General features: G+C 42.2%; 2 protein-coding genes across 2 annotated transcripts; one reads left to right on the forward strand and one right to left on the reverse strand.

The window, feature by feature from the left end:
- Positions 1-567: 567 nt before the first annotated feature.
- Positions 568-8,358, reverse strand: LOC138193802 (dihydrolipoyllysine-residue succinyltransferase component of 2-oxoglutarate dehydrogenase complex, mitochondrial-like). The gene is made up of 15 exons (XM_069142033.1): positions 8,188-8,358; positions 6,295-6,328; positions 5,506-5,548; positions 5,122-5,186; positions 4,949-5,023; positions 4,748-4,803; positions 4,510-4,618; positions 3,853-3,993; positions 3,576-3,643; positions 3,362-3,459; positions 2,807-2,937; positions 2,514-2,587; positions 2,318-2,401; positions 2,015-2,182; positions 568-1,823 (listed from the first exon to the last, which is right to left on the reverse strand). The coding sequence occupies exons 1-15, from the start codon at positions 8,248-8,250 to the stop codon at positions 1,689-1,691; spliced, it is 1,344 nt and encodes a 447-aa protein (XP_068998134.1). The 5' UTR covers positions 8,251-8,358; the 3' UTR covers positions 568-1,688.
- Positions 8,359-9,484: 1,126 nt separating this feature from the next.
- On the forward strand, positions 9,485-16,586 carry LOC138193824 (prospero homeobox protein 1-like). Its single transcript, XM_069142068.1, has 4 exons — positions 9,485-10,756; positions 11,127-11,228; positions 11,717-11,911; positions 15,826-16,586. Exons 1-4 carry the CDS (start codon positions 9,485-9,487, stop codon positions 15,985-15,987), a joined length of 1,731 nt encoding a protein of 576 aa, XP_068998169.1. The 3' UTR covers positions 15,988-16,586.
- The last annotated feature ends 1,131 nt before the right edge of the window (positions 16,587-17,717 follow it).

The raw sequence follows: 17,717 nt of genomic DNA on the forward strand, positions 1-17,717 counted from the left end.
ACAGTGTGATGCGAGATCGTTGGATTTCTAGAATGGGCTGTGTTTTGTCACTATTGAAACTTTACCGGCGTATGCAGGACTTTTTAAGATGTTCGGCAATCGGGAGGCCAGGTGCCCAAAAATTCAAATGAGTCCTTCCTTGGCCGGGGCTCGACTGTTCAACCAAGTTTCATGAAAAGCCGGCAGGTAGTTTTTATGTAATCCAGCTGACAAACAAAAACAAACCGCACCAGAAACCTCTTTGTGGAGGTAATTACAAATAAGCACTGCGAGTTGTCGAAGCCGTGCTAAAAATCTCAAATAGCTTTTGTTTCTCCAAAACAATCCAATGCTATTAAATTACGAGTTCATGAACTAAAGCATTTAAAACATCCCGTTTGAGAGGCTGCAACCAGATTTTGGCATTTTGTATTAAACATAACAAATTATTACTTGATTATCAAAATTGTTGTTGATTAATGGAAAAATACTTGTTTCAGCTCCAGATAAACATTAGTGGACAAATGTCAAAGCAAGCAGGTGTGTACAAATTTGGGAAAGGATAAGTGAAAGACAAGTTTCATAAAACTCTTTTCAGATGTTTAATGTTTAAAATGTTTGTTTTTGTTTTAAATATAAGTATTTCATATATAAGATAGGACAATGAAAATCTGTTCCAACATTGCAGCTTAACATAAAAACCTGTTGGCAAGTTGTGCGTTTTAAACATCACTCACGACACGTTGCCGATAAAATAACAAGAAACTGAATATGTAATAAAAAAATAGTGTGTTTTTTTGTTTTGTACAGTTTCTGCAAATGAATGATGAAATTATACGTCTGTTTTACTCAAACTGATCAGAGTAAGATCACAATTCGTTGCCTTGACGACATCGAGGCAGGTCTGAGACAAAATACAAAACAATACATGACATGATTGCGCGAAGCAGGAATTTAACCGAACTGGGTCACATTTAAACACACCGGACAGTCGACATGGATTTTAAACAGCATGGCACTGGGATACACAGTGTTTCCATACAAATACCTAGTTTCCCGGTCGCTGACTCTGTTTTCCAGACTGTTGCTATAGTTACAACATCTCGCAGCAAACCGAAGAAACCTTCGAAACCCGTGTTACCATTAACCATCTTGAACTAATTTGAATTAGCTCCGTTTGGCCCCGCTGTGGAAAAAGTGGCTCAGGAGCATCAAAGAACGAGCAGGAGGGAAAGTTATGCAACCAACCGCTGTCTGGGAAAGACATTTTTGTTTCGTAATTACACAACTGTGACAAGAGTCAGGCGAGTGTTTATGTACTGCTCCATACGTCCATCCGAGAGCCTTCTGCGTATAATAACACACTCGTCTGTCTGTTTTTTTTTTTTTTGCCATTTAAGCCTGCTTATACCAATTTCGACTTTATTATTGCTAAATTCAAATGAAGCAAAGCAATTACTGATAAAAGATAGAAAGCCATATTTTTGCTGTGGTGATTTAGCCCGAAGCAGATACTTCAGATTACTCTCTACAGATAATAGCATGCACTGAAGTGCCCCTGGTGTTGGAACACAACCCCAATATCCTACTGCAGTTTGAACTGTTAAAATAACAGTCGTACAGGCGAATGTGTGTGATTTGTGCGTTTTCTGTGTTCATTTTATGCGGCTGACTACTTTTAAATACGAGTCATGTGGTGCGAGACACTATCACATGTCCAGAAGCAGCACTCGTGGATCTTCCACCACCGCTTTGATCTTGCGCAAGAAAGTGACTGCTTCCCTGCCGTCCACGAGCCGGTGGTCGTACGTCAGTGCCACGTACATCATGGGCCGAATCTCAACCTGCCAAAGCAGAAAGATGTGTTTTTTTTTTTTTTTACCGTTTACTTACGTTTGATTAAACCACGTTTGGAAAACCAACAGATCCCGTTTCGTTTGTATTATGACTGCCTGTCCATGCAGGTATGATTTAATGTGTTCATCGGAAACGCAGACAAAGCCGTCACTGGTATCTATGGAAACATAATTCTCACCTGGCCGTTGATGGCCATAGGTCGGTCGAAGATGCCGTGCATGCCGAGGATGGCGGACTGCGGGGGGTTGATGATGGGGGTGCCGAACAAGGAGCCAAACACGCCACCGTTGCTGATGGTGAACGTGCCTCCGTCCATATCTTCAACGGCAAGGTCATTTTTACGAGCCTGAGGAATGCGACACGAATAATTTGGCGAATGTTTTTTTTTAATATTTTATAGCGGTCTAAAATATAACATATCTGGGACAGAGAACTCAACAACAGATCAGATTAAGACTGTTGCATAAAGATTTTTTTTTACCTTTTCTCCCAATGCATTGATGGCTTTCTCAATGTCAGTGAAGTTCATGGTCTCAACATTGCGGATCACTGGTACAACAAGCCCCTAAATGTGAAAAGCATGGAATGAATCCCAAGTGATTGAGGTGAATTCAAATTTACCCCAAATTTAGCAGCAACATTAGTCAATATATATTATAGAGAGTCAAAAGTCCTACCTTTGGAGTTGCCACAGCAACGCTAATATCTACGTAATCTCTGTAAATGATCTCTTTGGTTGTGTCATCAATAACTGTAGGAAAAAAAAAATCATTTTGGGTGTAATGCTTTAAAGCAAGAGGACAAAACGAGTTGAACCCGTGTGTCTGGCTCCTGACGCCCTACCTGACAAACAATATGTCCGAACGGTATGAATAACGCATATAATGTACATCATAAATGTTTCACCGACGGCAGACGGCAAAGCACCTTTGGGACAGAAGAAAAAAGAAGTTCATGTGCGTTATCTCACCGGCGTTGACGGCAGGCTGGTCGGTCAGAGCGTGTGCAGCAGCCTTAACGAATACTGACATGAAACCCAGTTTGACGCTGTGCTTCTTTAAGAAAGCGTCCTTATGGGTTTTCCTCATCTCCTGGATGTTGCTGAAGAAAAGATCCCAGTTTGGTTCGGTTTAAGTTCAAATAAGTACGTTATGTTGCATATGTGGCGTTACTCATGCCACACAAGTATTGTTCGGTACGTTACGTAACCTGAAATAATTCAACGGACATTTTCACACAAACAGCGGTGTCCTGGCTGAGATTCCTGAGCTTGATCCATCCATGGACTTTGTCACTTTCTATGTTTATATTTCCTCCTTAACTCCCATGATACTATGGCTACCATTAGTTGCAATTATTGCAGCCCTCTGGGCCCTACTAGCCCTAACTAGTCCCTACTAGCCCCTACACTTGGGACAGATGTGTGATCATAACCACAGATTCAACAGTATGCAAACCGTCAGGTTGGGGGTGAAAACACGATGAATAAACTTGGACTAATCTTTTGGGGATTTCTGTGGCTCACCTCATGTCCACCTCATTGAAGGTGGTCAGCATGGCGCAAGTGGTTTGAGCCTCCTTCAGTCTCTGAGCGATCCTCAACCTCATACGGTTCATCTTCACCTGGACGCAAGACAAGAGAAAAAGCACATCTGTGAAACACCGTCGTTACATTTCTGGCTATCACAATTAATTACGATATTATTGCGAGAGAAGACACAAAACACATCAAACGTTACCCTGTTTTCTCCGCGGACTCCGGCTGCAGGAGGCGCTGGAGCTGCGGCGGTGGGTTTGACTGCAGCAACTGCACGAGGTAGAGAATGACAGGATGTGATAAGAGATCCAATAAATACAGAACAATTAGAAATGAAGACACATCTCCTGCAGGGAAAGAGTTCGCAAACTGCCAGAAGCGCCAAAACCAATCGCTCGGGACCTAAAAAGACGCATACATTCATACATTACATAAATAAAAGCTCTCTGGGGAGCTATACGACAGTCGAGGAAACACACCGGGCTTCGGTTGGGCCGCCTGCGGTGGCGCTGGAGGGGAGGCAGCCGGGGTCGGAGCCGGAGGAGGAGGAGGAGGAGGAGCGGCAGCCTCCGCAGCTGGTGCCTCCGCAGCCGGGGAGGAGGGAGCAGCTTTGGCAGCAGCTGAGAGAGGCGAGGTGCAAATGAGGACAAGAATGATTCACGACATTTCGCTTCATTAAGTTTCAGTCATAATTCGATTCGTTTTAATTGAATATTTTTTCACCCTGCGACGGCGGCAGAATATTTAACACGCTGTGACTGTGATTAACATTCAGAACGGCGGTGAAAAACAGACCGCTCAAGCTGCACAACCCGAGGCAATGCGTTGGACGAGACCGGCGTCGTAACAACAATGCGAAGTCGGTAGAACTCTTCAGCCGGACAGTACGACGCGACACGGCGCAATACGCCGACATACGCCGCGAAGGTATTTTTTTCGGTAACGTCAAAAGCCCGGACAATCGTACCGGACGGTTCCCGTTTAAAACACACCGAGCTCATTGAAATGGGTGGTGGTGGGGGGGGGGTGGGGGGGTGGGGGACGGCTGTTCGCGCGACGCCGACGCATCCGAGGAGCCCGGAATACGTTGTAAAACTGAAAACTGATCGAGACAACCGACGTTCGGGCGAGCGCACCTCCTTTCCGGAGTTTGAAGAGGGGCGTCCCTCCTTCTACTTTCCCTCCATCGGGCACCAGTAGTTCCTCAATGACTCCAGCTGCTGGAGCAGGGACTTGCACCGACGTCTGTGAGCGCAACACAAAAACGTTTTGCATAATTTTCACGTACTCCGTTTGAAGGAAAGTAAAAAAACAAACAACAACAACAACAACTCAAATAGATGGTTTTAGGTTGATTAGTTTCCTTGTTCATACCTTGTCCGTCTCAATTTCACACACCACCTCGTCTTCTGACACCGAGTCACCCACAGCTAGAAAACAAACAAACAAAACAAACGTATTTCATGTGCGGACAAATGACTGCCGACAGTCGGTTCGGTGGTCAAACAGTGTGGATTTGTAACACTTGTGAAATACGAACAATATTTGACCTACGATGTGGAAACAAATACCAACCTTTCTCCCACCTCACATCTCCTTCTGTAACTGATTCTGCAAATGCAGGAGTTTTGACCGTGACCACTTCATCCCCTGTACAAAAAAAAAAAAAAAAAAAGCTCAGTGTAAGTTAAACACTGAGCACAGTTCAAGGTTTTCGCCACAACACTGAGAATTGTTGCGATACATACTGTGAACAGCGGACGTCTTGAAGTATCTGATGTGGTAGACGTTCGCTGATGACGGAAATTCACATCTGGAATGTCAACAAGGAGAGAGCATTTAAAAATGGAACAACATCTGGCTGCCACTCATCATGTCATTCTCACGTTACATCGACGAAATGGGCTGATTGTTTTCGGACCCAAACACTTCGGCGAGCAGATCACGCAGCGCCGACCGGCTTCACAAAGTGCAGATGAAACGCTCTCGTGTTGGTTTACAGACAGCATCGTGCGTGCAGCTCAGTTTACGACACGTAGAGCAGGAACGTTATGCTGCGCCGAAGGCTTTCTGCAGATGAACTTGTTTTTTTTTTACTGAAGACCATTCAGAAGACAGACATGCGCACTTACGGCTGAGATTTCCTGTAAACTAGCTGGCTGCAGACAGAGTGGCCTGAAACCGTGAGAAAAGAAAAGACAGAAACAAATCAGTGTGAGCTGCAACTGCTGCTTCTCCCGAGGCGGCGACACGAGATGCGAGACGAGCTCTCCGGAAGCCGCCGTTAACCGCTCGTCAGGCGCGTCAGCCATTCAACGAGCATCGCCGATTTCGGTTTGGACGAGCCGTCCGCAGAGCGTGTCCATTCATGAGCAGTCGCATAAAGACAGCAAGACTACAAGCACATCGATACGATTTAATTTCACAACGGAAAAAAAAAAAGTGTTCTAGCACGGTTTCAGAGCTAATCTCTGTCCGTACCGAGACGCCTGAAGGCACCTTAAACGTGACCGTTCACGTACACCGAGCATGCCGCCCGTCGCCGGTGATACACCGCAGTTAAGTGACCAATCAGATTCTGGTGACCCGCGGTGTTGTTTAGGTTCAAGCACGAGGAGCGAGATGGCGAGTGTAAGAATATCAGAGCGGCTCACAGAATCTGACGGGGTCCAAAAAACAAAACAAAAAAAAATACAGTTCAGCAGCTTTCGCTCCGTGTGGTTTTCAAAAAGTCTTGGTTTCTGTCCTGTCAGACTAAAACAACTAAAACTGGGTCAGCAGGGTTTCAAAAGTCTGTTTTAGGGGTTCAAAAACACCAAAGTGGATGCCGGGGTCAGACGAGGCAAAGGGTGTGATGTGTGTGGACGGAGTCCTGCAAATCCAGTTAAGGAGCTACTCCACTTCGTGAGATGCACACTTACCTGATACACTTTGCCGGACCAACACGTTAGCGGCCTGAAAAGATCAAATGAGACATAAACCTTTAAAAGGGAGAAATGCAGAAACGCTACCGACAGTAAGTGCCAGACACTGTACGCATGTGGCTTTGGCAACTTACTAAAACCAGTCAGGAGAGGAGACGCGTACCTCGCCACCTTGACTGAACAATGCTTTGAGGGAAGCCCTCGTTCATTGCCATGAATCAGAGAAGGTTGTGTACAGAACTGGACTTCGTAAAACGTCTTCATAACTCGCACATTTACTAACTTCCACCTCGGACGGCGATGATGTGGTTAAACCAAAGGACTTATCGGTGCTGACAAAACAGGCTGCTGTGAACCTACTCCATTGCTGCTGAATGTTATGAGTCATGTGTGTGTGTGTGTGTGTGTGTGTGTGTGTGTGTGTGTGTGTGTGTGTGTGTGTGTGTGTGTGTGTTTAGGGGCAGTGCCTCTTCGGGCTGCCCGGCGTGACCCGTATGTGGGATGCCGGAGAAGGGCGGAGTCGTTATGGATCAAATCATCCATCAACGTTTTTATTTTCTACAACAACTGGTGTCAATTACACACCACAGAGTGGTCGAGAGTACAACTTCACACCAACTTATTTCTCTTCTGTTCCGACTTTAGTCTTCTGCCATTAACTCGTTCGGTTCGCTCCGGTTTTCTAAAGTCCAAACTCTGCGTCTTTTCAAAAGACTTTGTTGTGCAATTGCATTCACTGGTGCTGTTCGAACTCAATAGCAAGACGGCTGCATAGGAAAATAGTTCGGCTCTCTTCGTAGATATAATAGGACATGGAATAAACGTATCACATTGTTATAAATTGAACACAGTAAAATACAAGATGAACATATTAAAGCATTTTGGGCTTGTTTATGATCTTTTTTTTTTTTAAATCCAAGAAGTCATAAGGTGCTGATAGCAGGTCCATATCCATATTTGTCAAAGTAGAAAAACAGTGAATCTGTATCCAGACAGGTTTGTTATTGAAGGCCAGAGAGTTTGAATATCCCTGACGTGCACTAAAATGACAGGTTATTCTGTACATCTAGCTGAAACTAACGTACTTTAATACAACTACAGACATTCAGCGTGTTCAGTTACTCAAAAACAAACTAATAGTTAAGAATAATAATGATTATGTGAAGCTGATATCAGTATGCATCACAACTCGGCAGCATCAAAAAGCCACAGTTGATAAATTACTTTAAAAAAAAAAAAAAAAACTCTTCAGACAAAAGCTGAACACGTGAATGGAGGAGTAACCGCAGAGCTCTTATTTTACTACTTCATTACTCTTCAGCCAAGAGGAACTAATAAACCGAGAGGCTCTGCAGGCCTTTAAACCTACAGATACCCCCCCCCACCCTCCCACCCCGTGTAGCAGAGAGGGGCACAAATCAGAGAGTTTGTACCTCCTTGATCATGTTTCAGCTTCGTTTACAGCTCACGGCACTGGACAGACTTGTGAGGGCTGAGCCAAGTTTGCGCAATACATGTGCATGACGTCATGGCTATTTGTGTCAGCTGTTCCACACCTTTTACTCCTGCAACCACACTTTGCACGCTAACTTTAACCTAGTCGGGTCTTAAAGGCGGTAAACAGCCTGCAGGGCACAGAGATAATAGTTCAGTGAAGCGAGTGCAGGTTTTTTTTTTTTTTTTTATAACCATCGTGAAATAAAAGCAACGTTAAGTGGAAACCAGCTTCTCGATAAACCCGAGCTGCCGCTGGGAGGTGTCCCGTGTCCCGTGTCCGCCCTTGGTAGGCGAGGCCCTGCTTCACCGGCTAAATGCTGATGTCTGTTAGCACAGTTTTTTATATTTATTTATTTATTATTATTATTATTTTTTTTTTTTAACCCAACCTACCTGGCTCGCAGCTGACAGAGAACGGCCGAGTGTCCGGTACACACGTGGGGATCGTGAAAGCATTGCGCTGCCCGTGTCCCTGACAGAAGTAGAAGCGGCGGTGCGGAAGCTGGCTGCTCACAGAGGTTATTTTTTTTTAATTTTTTTCCTAGAATAATGAAGGCAAAACCTCTTCTATTCTGCTTCCTCATTGGCTTAACCGGATATTCTCGCCCCGGCTCTAACCAATCACCGCTCCTTCGTGCCTAAACCAAACCAACCCAAACGACGGAGGCGAACAAGTACCAGCCAATCAGAAGCAGCGTGGGGGCGGTCCGACTGGGAGTAACCACTGCGGCTGGACGGGAGGGGGTGCAGGAGGGAGGTGCAGTAGGAGGTGCAGGAGGGGGGTGCAGGAGGAGGTGCAGGAGGAGGTGGTGTGAAAACTCCATTTACTAGAATCCACTAACATTGTGACCAGGGTGAAACAAACAGGATTTTTTTTTTTCTTCCACATGATATAATAAAAATATCTAAGAATAACTGCCTTTGCGTGCATTTGGCAACTAACACGACAAGTATAATACTACTTTAGATTTAAAATTATTTTAAACTAATTATACAATAAAAGCGATTCTGAAGTGTTTCAGTAAAGAAAACAATACCAGATACAATGAATGGTATATTATTAAAATGTGATCATTTAATCCTCACTGGGCTTCTTTGATTCAAATTATATATATATATATGTATCTAATATGTTAATATAGCAGGCAGGGTTGGGATAGGTTGGCAAATTAGACCACCATTAGACCACGCCTCCTGGTTTCTGCAGGGGCTCTTAGCTGGACCAGTACAAATAAGTGAGTCGTCTCCTCCTGCAAGCTCCAGATCTCCAGCCTCCTCTGATCCTTTTGACAGCCAGCAGGTAGGTTATCAGTTGTTTATACTGCAGCGAAGTTCTTTGATATCTCAGTTACATGTTATTTTGACTTGAATTCAAAAATTTTGAAATAGCTCAACTCAACGGGATGACACTGAGAAAGTTGCAAATCCGCAGATTTATACCGACCATGTCTTTTTACGTGCTTTAGTTGTGCAAATATATCCGTCGAGCAGTCGGTCAGACGTAGTTAAAATACTCGATTCCCAAATTATATTTCTATAGCAATTTAGAGCATCAATGTTTTTATTTCAACTGTGACATGACTGATTTAAAAAAAAAAAATTTATACAACACCTGTGTGACATAATTATGATAGTATTTTTTTTCCACTGCTGTCTTTTTCAACAACAACAACAACAAAATCTAACAAGCATGAATCAAAGCGTGTGGAGCCACGGCGTGTACTCTTCCAGCAGCGCTTACCTCAACGGCTGCACTCCGGAGCATCTCTCCTCATTTGAACCCGACCCCACGCCAACGGATTCAGACGCCTCAGGTGTTCCCGTGACTTTAAACCCGTCTCCCGCTCCCGCTTCCTGCGGTCACCACCACGACTGGAACCTCACCAGCGGCCATCGAGCGAAGCGTGCCAGGGTGGAGAATATCATCAAAGGCATGAGCGGCCCTCCCGGTATGTGCCGGGCAGGCGTGACGGCAGATCCGCGGGAGGAGGCCGGCTGCGCGCGGGCGGGCGAGGCGATTCAAGAGCTGCCTTTAAATCCAAAACACACGGAAAGAAGAAGCGGATGCGGCGGCACGAGTCGGAGCCAGGCGACGGGGAAGCAGCTCGAGGGACGGCACCGGCACCTCGGGCAGGTCGGAGCAAGGCTCACTCGCGTTGACGGCGTATCTGAAGACAGCAGTAAAGAAGAGAAAGATCCCTCTTGGGACAGTTCTCCAGAAACATCGCAGAGCGAAACGTGTACGGATTCGCACAGCGAGTTTGAGGGAAGCTCGAGTAGAAAATATCAAGGATGGAAGAAGGTGAAGCTGATGAACTACTTTCAGTCCAAACCGGAGCGGATAAAGCTAATGGCGGACGTTTTAAAGTACGAACTGTCCAGAGCCGTCAGCAGGAGCGTTGACTCCATTTTCAAAAGCGTGCCGCTTTTACAGACATCAGCGAATGACCCGGGGCACGCAGAGACTGAAACGCCTCTTCAGCCATCAGTGTGTAGAGATAATAGATTAAGACTTTCTTGTTGTGGGACTGCGGAGGTGCGAGCCTCAGACGTTCAAACCGAAGCTCTGTCTCTGGTCGTACAAAAGCCCGAGCTGGAAAGATCAAACCAGTTTGTCCTTCAGTCCGGCTCCACGGCTCAACATCCCAAATCTTCAATCCCCTTCAGCCACGACTCGGCTCCGCATGGCGATCGGGGATCGGAGAAGAACCGCGGCGCCGGTCATCAACGTGCTCTCGCGTGTTTGCAGGACGGACGCTCTGAAGCCGGCCGATCAAAGATCGAGACGTTCGACACGCACTGGAGTTCGGTCAAAGTCAGATCGAAGGTCAACTCCAGATGTGTGAGGAGCCCACAGATTCATGCGGTATCGGTGGATCCGATGCTTTTGGAAAGCCTGTGTCTCCCTCATGTGAAGATTGAGTCTGATAGCCTGGTGAAAAACAACCTGTACATGCTGAATGTATCCTTCAGAAGTTTCTAATACTGATGCGGCTTTAAATCAGCAGTGGCAGTGAACCTCCAATATTCCTTTGACTATTCTGAAGCCGCTGACTTTTAGATCCCAGTCATACAATCATTTGACCTCTGCTTGTTTGAGGTTCAAACAACAACTGTTTATGTGCTATAAATAAGTCCGGTTATCAACAACAAGTCTGCCTCTTTTTAAGAGTCCTTTCCAGACTCCGATCCTGGCGGTCCCGTCTTTGGCCTCGACTTGTAATGATTTCTTTGGGAGAAAATGTCTGCGGCCTCATTAACAAAGAGAAGTCAAAGTGTTTTGTTCTCGTCGAGGATGTGTGTGTTTTGTCCTTAACACCGGTGTATTTCAGGAAGGTCTGACCACAAACCATCTGAAGAAAGCAAAGCTCATGTTCTTCTACTCTCGCTACCCGAGCTCACTGGTACTGAAGACGTGTTTCCACGATGTGCAGGTGAGAAAATACTTCAGAGATTGAGCACGAGCTTATTGCACACGTGTCATTGTAATATATTAAGAATATAACATAATGAATCTATTGTGGATCGCAATATTGGAAATCATTTTGTGGAATATGGTAGCAATAGAATATCTTTCTATTTCTGGGAGATCTCGAACCCAAAATCTATTTTTACTTACAGTTTGTTTTCAACACATATGTCTGTCAGCATTATAATCTTGAAATCACATCGACACTAACAACATTATATCATCTTAAAAATAGATTTTCTATAAAACGCAAAAAAGTGTAACACGCAATACATGATAAAATAAAGTTTATTCATATTTCGCTTAACATATCAAAATGTGCACAATAAAAACATGCTCAGCAGCTTCTCTCACGTTAATACGAACGATAAAGTATTTCACGTCACACAACAGAGACTTTAATCATCGCGACATTTCAGCAGCTCACTTACCCGCCTTGTGTTTGGTCCTCAGTTCACCCGCTGCATCACCTCTCAGCTCATCAAGTGGTTCAGTAACTTCAGAGAGTTTTACTACATCCAGATGGAGAAGTTCGCCCGACATGCTCTAATGGAGGGAGTGGCCGACGCGAGGGGTCTGACTGTGGGGAGAGAATCGGAACTTTTCAGAGCTCTCAACGTGCACTACAACAAAGCCAACGACTTCCAGGTGAGGAGTGAACTGATGACTCGTACCGCTCTACGCTGAACATACTAAATACTGGGCGGTTGCCTCCTGAAAATGACTTGCAGTCGCTTTGGGAGCAGGGATCCTGATATTTTTCACGTTTGGTGCTTTTCAGCGAGGTCATGGTATTGTCACAGTTTTGATAACGTGCAGTCTCAACACACGATTTACTTTTCTTCTATTTGTTCGCGTCGTCTAGAAGTTCTCAACAGTCTCGAAGCTTAAAATGATTTTTTTTTTTACTTTGTCATATTCACTCCATCTGCCTCTCCTCTGTAGTTGATGTCACTGATTTTATAATAAATCTATAAAGGACAGTGGCTTTATGACATTTCTGTAAGTGCTCATTATTTTGTAGGTTTTATTATACACGTGATAGTAAGTTACTTTATTGATTTACGTTAGTTATTACAGAGGTAAAAAGCTAGGTCGTATCTAAAACGTATCTAATCTTTTAGTTATATTTTACATTTAAACATGTTTGTTCAACTTTTTTAATATGTGAATTTAATTACATTACAACATGACCTGTGACGGTACAAATTATACGAAACTTGGACCTACTGAAATTTATTCAAAACAAAAAAGAAACCAGCACATTCCCAAAGGGGGAAGTCAGGGAAGGCGTTTCCGAGAACAATTCGCGTAATGATTAGAGACAAACAAATACATAGTGTGGAGGATTCTACTTTTCAACCTGGTTGTGAACAAAAGAGTTACCCGTTTACTGCACAGACACACTGTTTGTTTAGTTTTTTGTTATTCTGCTTTAATAAATAGTTGTATGCAGTGACAGATCAAATGAGAGAGACAATGGGTCATATGTTAAGGATTGTCATCTATAACGTCACAAAGCCAGCCACAAGTTATTACCGCTTCGCTATATTAATGTGATTTTATCAAAAGGCCATGAGATGTTAACAGACAAGAACAGATACAGTGTTCATTCAGAAAGCCACTGTAATTAAAATGTTTTGCTTTATCTGTAAATTCATAACTAAGTTAAATAGTGTCTATGTTGACGTGCTAATATGCACATTGACCTTTACCACAGTGACGAGAGTTATCGAAGATGAGTCTGAGAGAAAGAAAAAAGTCAGAGGACTTAATCTGATTTTATAATCTCAGAATATTTACAGTATGAAAAGCTAACTGATGTTTATTAGTTTGTAATTTACAGAGTAAACAACAGCCTTATGAACAAAGATTATCAGTACATGTGATAAGGCCTGCTCTTACTGTTTAGTGTAAAAGCATACGATTAAATTATTTCACAATTTTCTTAAATAGCAGTTTCTATTTCTACTGAGATGAACAATATAAGTATTGAAGTGAACAAATATGTATATTCTTCTCAGTGTTTACTTGATTTAAAAAGTTGAGTCAATTAGATCAAATCACTTTCTTTATTAAATTCATTTTTTCCCCCTCAAAATTCTAATTAATGGCATATTAGAGATCACTTTTAAAATAATTTGGGCAAGAATTTAGTTAAAAGTCAAAATAGAAATTATTACAGGATTAGACTGAGTATTCCAGGACATCAAAAAAAAAAAAAAAAAAAAAAAAATTACAAAATCAATAAACATTTAAAACCAAAAGGGAAGTTAGTTATTTTGCAGATAAGTATGTCTTTTTTGTTTCCTGATGAGGAGCGGAGGCATTGAACCTACAATCCTGCTTCAAGGAGACAAAAAAAAAAGCAAGGCAGGAGGAATAAAGAGCAGATGGATATCATGAAAGGGGGTGAAGGACTGAGAGTATGCCACAGCCAACAGACAGTATGGGTCCAAGGTTTGTGCTCAAGAAGTGCTTTTCATGACGTAATTGCACCTCATGCAGTCAATGAACGCGAGTGAACCTGCAAAGAGCCATTTTTTGATTCAGTCTTTGCCATCTTTGTCGAAAACCTGTAAACCAGTAAGTTATCTGTAAAGGATCATGCTCGGGATGTGGTCACCTGTTGATGGCATAAAAAAAAAGAAAAAAAGAAGGCTGGTGAGCATCAAGGACGTTGCTCCCTTTTTGATGACATTTATAGAACTGAAAATGTCTTCAATAAAGCTGGATAGGACCCCACACGCACAAAACCGTACATGAAAATGCAATACAGTACAACGGACCTGCAGTTCATTAGAAATGTTCACCCACCAATTTGAGTTGCTGACAGATATATAATATCATCGGGCCGATTCGGGCACTGAAAATAGTTGTAATCCAAATTTGCCGCAAGGTTAAAGGAAAAATATCCTTTAAATGTCGACATATTCTTTGTTCAAACTTTAGATTGTGGCACACAGAAAATCCAAAATACATTGTGTTCATACTAGAGAGCACAAATGTAGTCGCAAAATTTCGTATTAATATTTGTGTAAATACTTTTGACCAAAACGGTGGAAAGGAAACAGGTCACTAAAATTGAATGAAAATGCGGGGCGATCATTGATGACACTTTAGATTGTTTGTTTGTTTGATTTAAACGTAGACTGACCAATTTACATTTTAGGCCACTATTGCTAATTTTGTTTTTTTTTAGGAAAGGGCAGAGACCACCATTATAAAATAAGACATTACATAAAAAACAACACCAGGCCATATTGTCTAACCAGACACCAGTAGACGGGACAAATGTGTATTGTAAAGCAGTAGTAAGTATAACACTGCTTACTGGCTTCCTATTGCTCCAATTCAATAATATGATCAATCATTTAGGGGGTTCACAAGGTTTACATTCAAAATACAAGCAGATGAAGGTAAAAACAGTTTTTTTTTTACTGTATTTAATTGCATTTCTCCAATATCATTTAATATTTTTTCCTTAAATAATAAACTATTGCTTTGTTACTTACCTTGATTTTTCCAGGCCAGATTTAAAGTAAAGTCTACAGTATGTTGATATGAAAACTCTAAACACCTCCTTTAGTATTGGTACGTTTTCGCAATGTAAAAAAAAATGGAAATAAAGGTAAGTTGTCACAACTTTTTCTACCTTTATTGTGAAATTGCAATGAATACAAAGGCGGCGAATACATCTCAGAAAGCATTTAGAAGAAAAGAAATTCAGAATTATAAACTTTATCACCAATAGCGGCACCCTTGGCATTTCCCTGCTGCATTTCTTCGCTCTGTAATGAATGTGGCTGAAAATCCAAGTCAGGCAAAACACGATAGACTAAAGCATTGGGGATTCCATGTTTCATGATTTTGTAATCGCCACGCTGCATCCTATATTGGTATTTAGTATTTACAATGAGGTAGTGTAAATACAGCTGGCAGATAACAGTTAGCCCCGGAGCTAGCCAGTTGGAATCACAGCGTGAATCGGAAGTCGCTGGTGAATAAGTTCTCACGTTTAACAGCACCACAGCTGAGAGCTTCACTCTTGTGACATATTCGACCACTTGTTAACAATTGTCTTTGCTGTATTCCAAGGTGTCTGCACATATGTACATATTGCCTTCGAACTTCTTTTATACCCGTTGATCAATACCTTTCAACGACATGGTCTTTGTTCATGCTTTGAGAGCTCTCTGAAAAAAAGTGACTGCCGCTGCAGAAGGGGGGGCGACGGAGAAGTTTTCAGGATAATCGTAGGAACAGCTGAACATTATTTGGAGTCGGAGTCACTTTAATTGATGGCAGGTGTACACTGAGTACTATTTAACATATGTTCACGTCCCCCTTTTTGTAGGCAGCAATTTCACAATGAGGGTGGAAAAAGTTTCGACAATGTATTTTTCTCTCTCCTTGACAGGGGGTGTGCAGATCTTTTATATCCACTGCAATGTAATGCCAACCTACATACACTCCTTCCCCTTTCTATCAAAGACACAGATTAAGTGAACAGCATGGTCTTTATGATTTCTTTCCCCAAATCTCTTAACATGTATTCACAGGTCCCCGAGAGGTTCCTGGAAGTTGCTGAGATTACTCTGAGAGAGTTTTACATTGCCATTTCCGTGGGCAAGGACCGTGACCCGTCCTGGAAGAAAGCAATCTACAAGGTGATCTGCAAGCTGGACAGCGATCTGCCAGCTGAATTCAAAAGTTATCACTGAACCAACCAGAAGACATCATGTGCCACAGCAGTTAATGTCACAACGTGGACTTACTCATTTCTTGATGAGCAAACTATTTTGTTTTTAATGCAAGAACAAACAATTCTGTCCAATAGACGGGTTGTCTTGCAAGTGAAGAACAGTCTTGAACATCTCCTCTCTCCATATGTGTGCCAGACTGATGGCAGTGGAGTATTTAACATCTGTCTGTTTATCAAAGGCATCAAGGCTGTTAATGCTGCAATCACATATTTTGCATGAATTGAGTCAAAGACCACATTTTTTTGAGAAGCATTTTTTAAGTGATAAACAAAAAAAATAAGGTCCACACCAAGTAACAAAATTGTTTTAATATTCAGCAGAGCTTATTATTGACATTTGGTATGTACAGGATATATAAAAACACATAAATTACTTGAATTTAAAAATTTCCGAATCAGTACACGCCTTTTATCTCCCCAACCCTTTAAAAACGGCTAAAATAGAGTTGTTTCTTTCTTTCTTCCATACTTACCAAATGCATCCATCCATTCATATTCCAAAATATACTCTGTGTCCGGTTGTCCGTAGGCAAATAAAACATTGTCCATCAAGAGTGATGTGCTTGGTCATGACGATCCTTGCCTTGTCTTCAATTACTCGTTACAGTGCTGATAATCCAGATTAAATTTTGTAGGAAAATTCTGAGTGCTCGGCTCCAAAGCGACAAAGTTTGAAGATGTAAAATTAATTTAATAAGTGAATAAGCCTGCTTATATTGCCATACGTTGACAATGCCAATCGCAATAATTGAGTCTGAATTTGGTTCATTTGAATACTTGCAGTTCCTTCAGAAAGTTTTATGGCCTTAGATTTCTTTCACACTGTGTTGCGTGTTTTGTGCAGATTTAATTAAAAAAAAACCAAACAAACATTCTTTTAATCTCCTCTCAATAAGCCATAATGACAAAGTGAAAACGTGTTTTTTTTTTTTTTTAAATTCTGTTATGTCAGGAAAAAAAAACCAAGCCATAAGGTCCAAGGAACTCCAACATCTCTGGAGACAGCCAACAAAAAAAATCATCACACAGCATACATCCCAGCACGGGAATGAAACCATATTTAAAAGTCAAAATGTTCCCAGGAGTACAATAGGAACGCTGCTCAAAAAGATCAAGAATTGGGAATTTGGAAGACATTCGGGAACCACCACGATCCTTCACAGCATTGGCCGTCCAGCTAAACCGAGTAACCAAGCAAACGTAGCCTCGGGCATGAAGTGGACCAAGAACCCAACAGGACCTCGAACAGAGATGAGTATTCAAAGGTCATGGCAGCTGCTTTTAAAAGATAAGAGAGCATGAACTCTTTGGGCAAAACGCCAATCTGAATGGGGATTTGCCAGGAAGAATAATACAAACTGCCCAAATCCAGGTGTTTAAAGCTTGTAGAGACTTAGCAAAGACTCGAAACTGTAAAAGACTTCTACTAAAGATCTGAATATTTTTTGTATGTAAGAAATTTCAGTTTTAAATTTTTACTAAACATGCAGGAATTTCTAAAGACATGTTTTCACATTGTGATTTTGGGTTACAGAATGTATATTGATGAGCAAAGGATCAATTTCAAATGAAATCTACATTTTAAATCTACTGTATATGCAATGCGCAGACAGGCCTTTTCACTGACCGGTTGTGAACTCAACAGCAATACAGACAATACAACGTAACTACAAACACAGATCAGAGTGG

Source organism: Embiotoca jacksoni, unplaced genomic scaffold, assembly GCF_022577435.1.
Source record: "Embiotoca jacksoni isolate LCO1_2020_lvr unplaced genomic scaffold, fEmbJac1.0.p SCAF_96, whole genome shotgun sequence".
In the NCBI taxonomy this organism is placed as follows: Eukaryota; Metazoa; Chordata; class Actinopteri; family Embiotocidae; genus Embiotoca; species Embiotoca jacksoni.

What these genes read in the sequence shown, in the direction of transcription:
- LOC138193802 (XM_069142033.1), bottom strand. Translation starts at nt 8,250, where the DNA reads ATGCTTTCACGATCCCCACGTGTGTACCGGACACTCGGCCGTTCTCTG. An exon ending in CAAGACGTCCGCTGTTCACA is followed by an intron (nt 5,024 to 5,121) that starts GTATGTATCGCA and finishes TTTTTTGTACAG; the next exon opens with GGGATGAAGTGGTCACGGTC. An exon ending in GGCGGCCCAACCGAAGCCCG is followed by an intron (nt 3,644 to 3,852) that starts GTGTGTTTCCTC and finishes TACCTCGTGCAG; the next exon opens with TTGCTGCAGTCAAACCCACC.
- LOC138193824 (XM_069142068.1), top strand. Translation starts at nt 9,485, where the DNA reads ATGAATCAAAGCGTGTGGAGCCACGGCGTGTACTCTTCCAGCAGCGCT. An exon ending in ACAACCTGTACATGCTGAAT is followed by an intron (nt 10,757 to 11,126) that starts GTATCCTTCAGA and finishes GGTGTATTTCAG; the next exon opens with GAAGGTCTGACCACAAACCA. An exon ending in CGTGTTTCCACGATGTGCAG is followed by an intron (nt 11,229 to 11,716) that starts GTGAGAAAATAC and finishes TTTGGTCCTCAG; the next exon opens with TTCACCCGCTGCATCACCTC.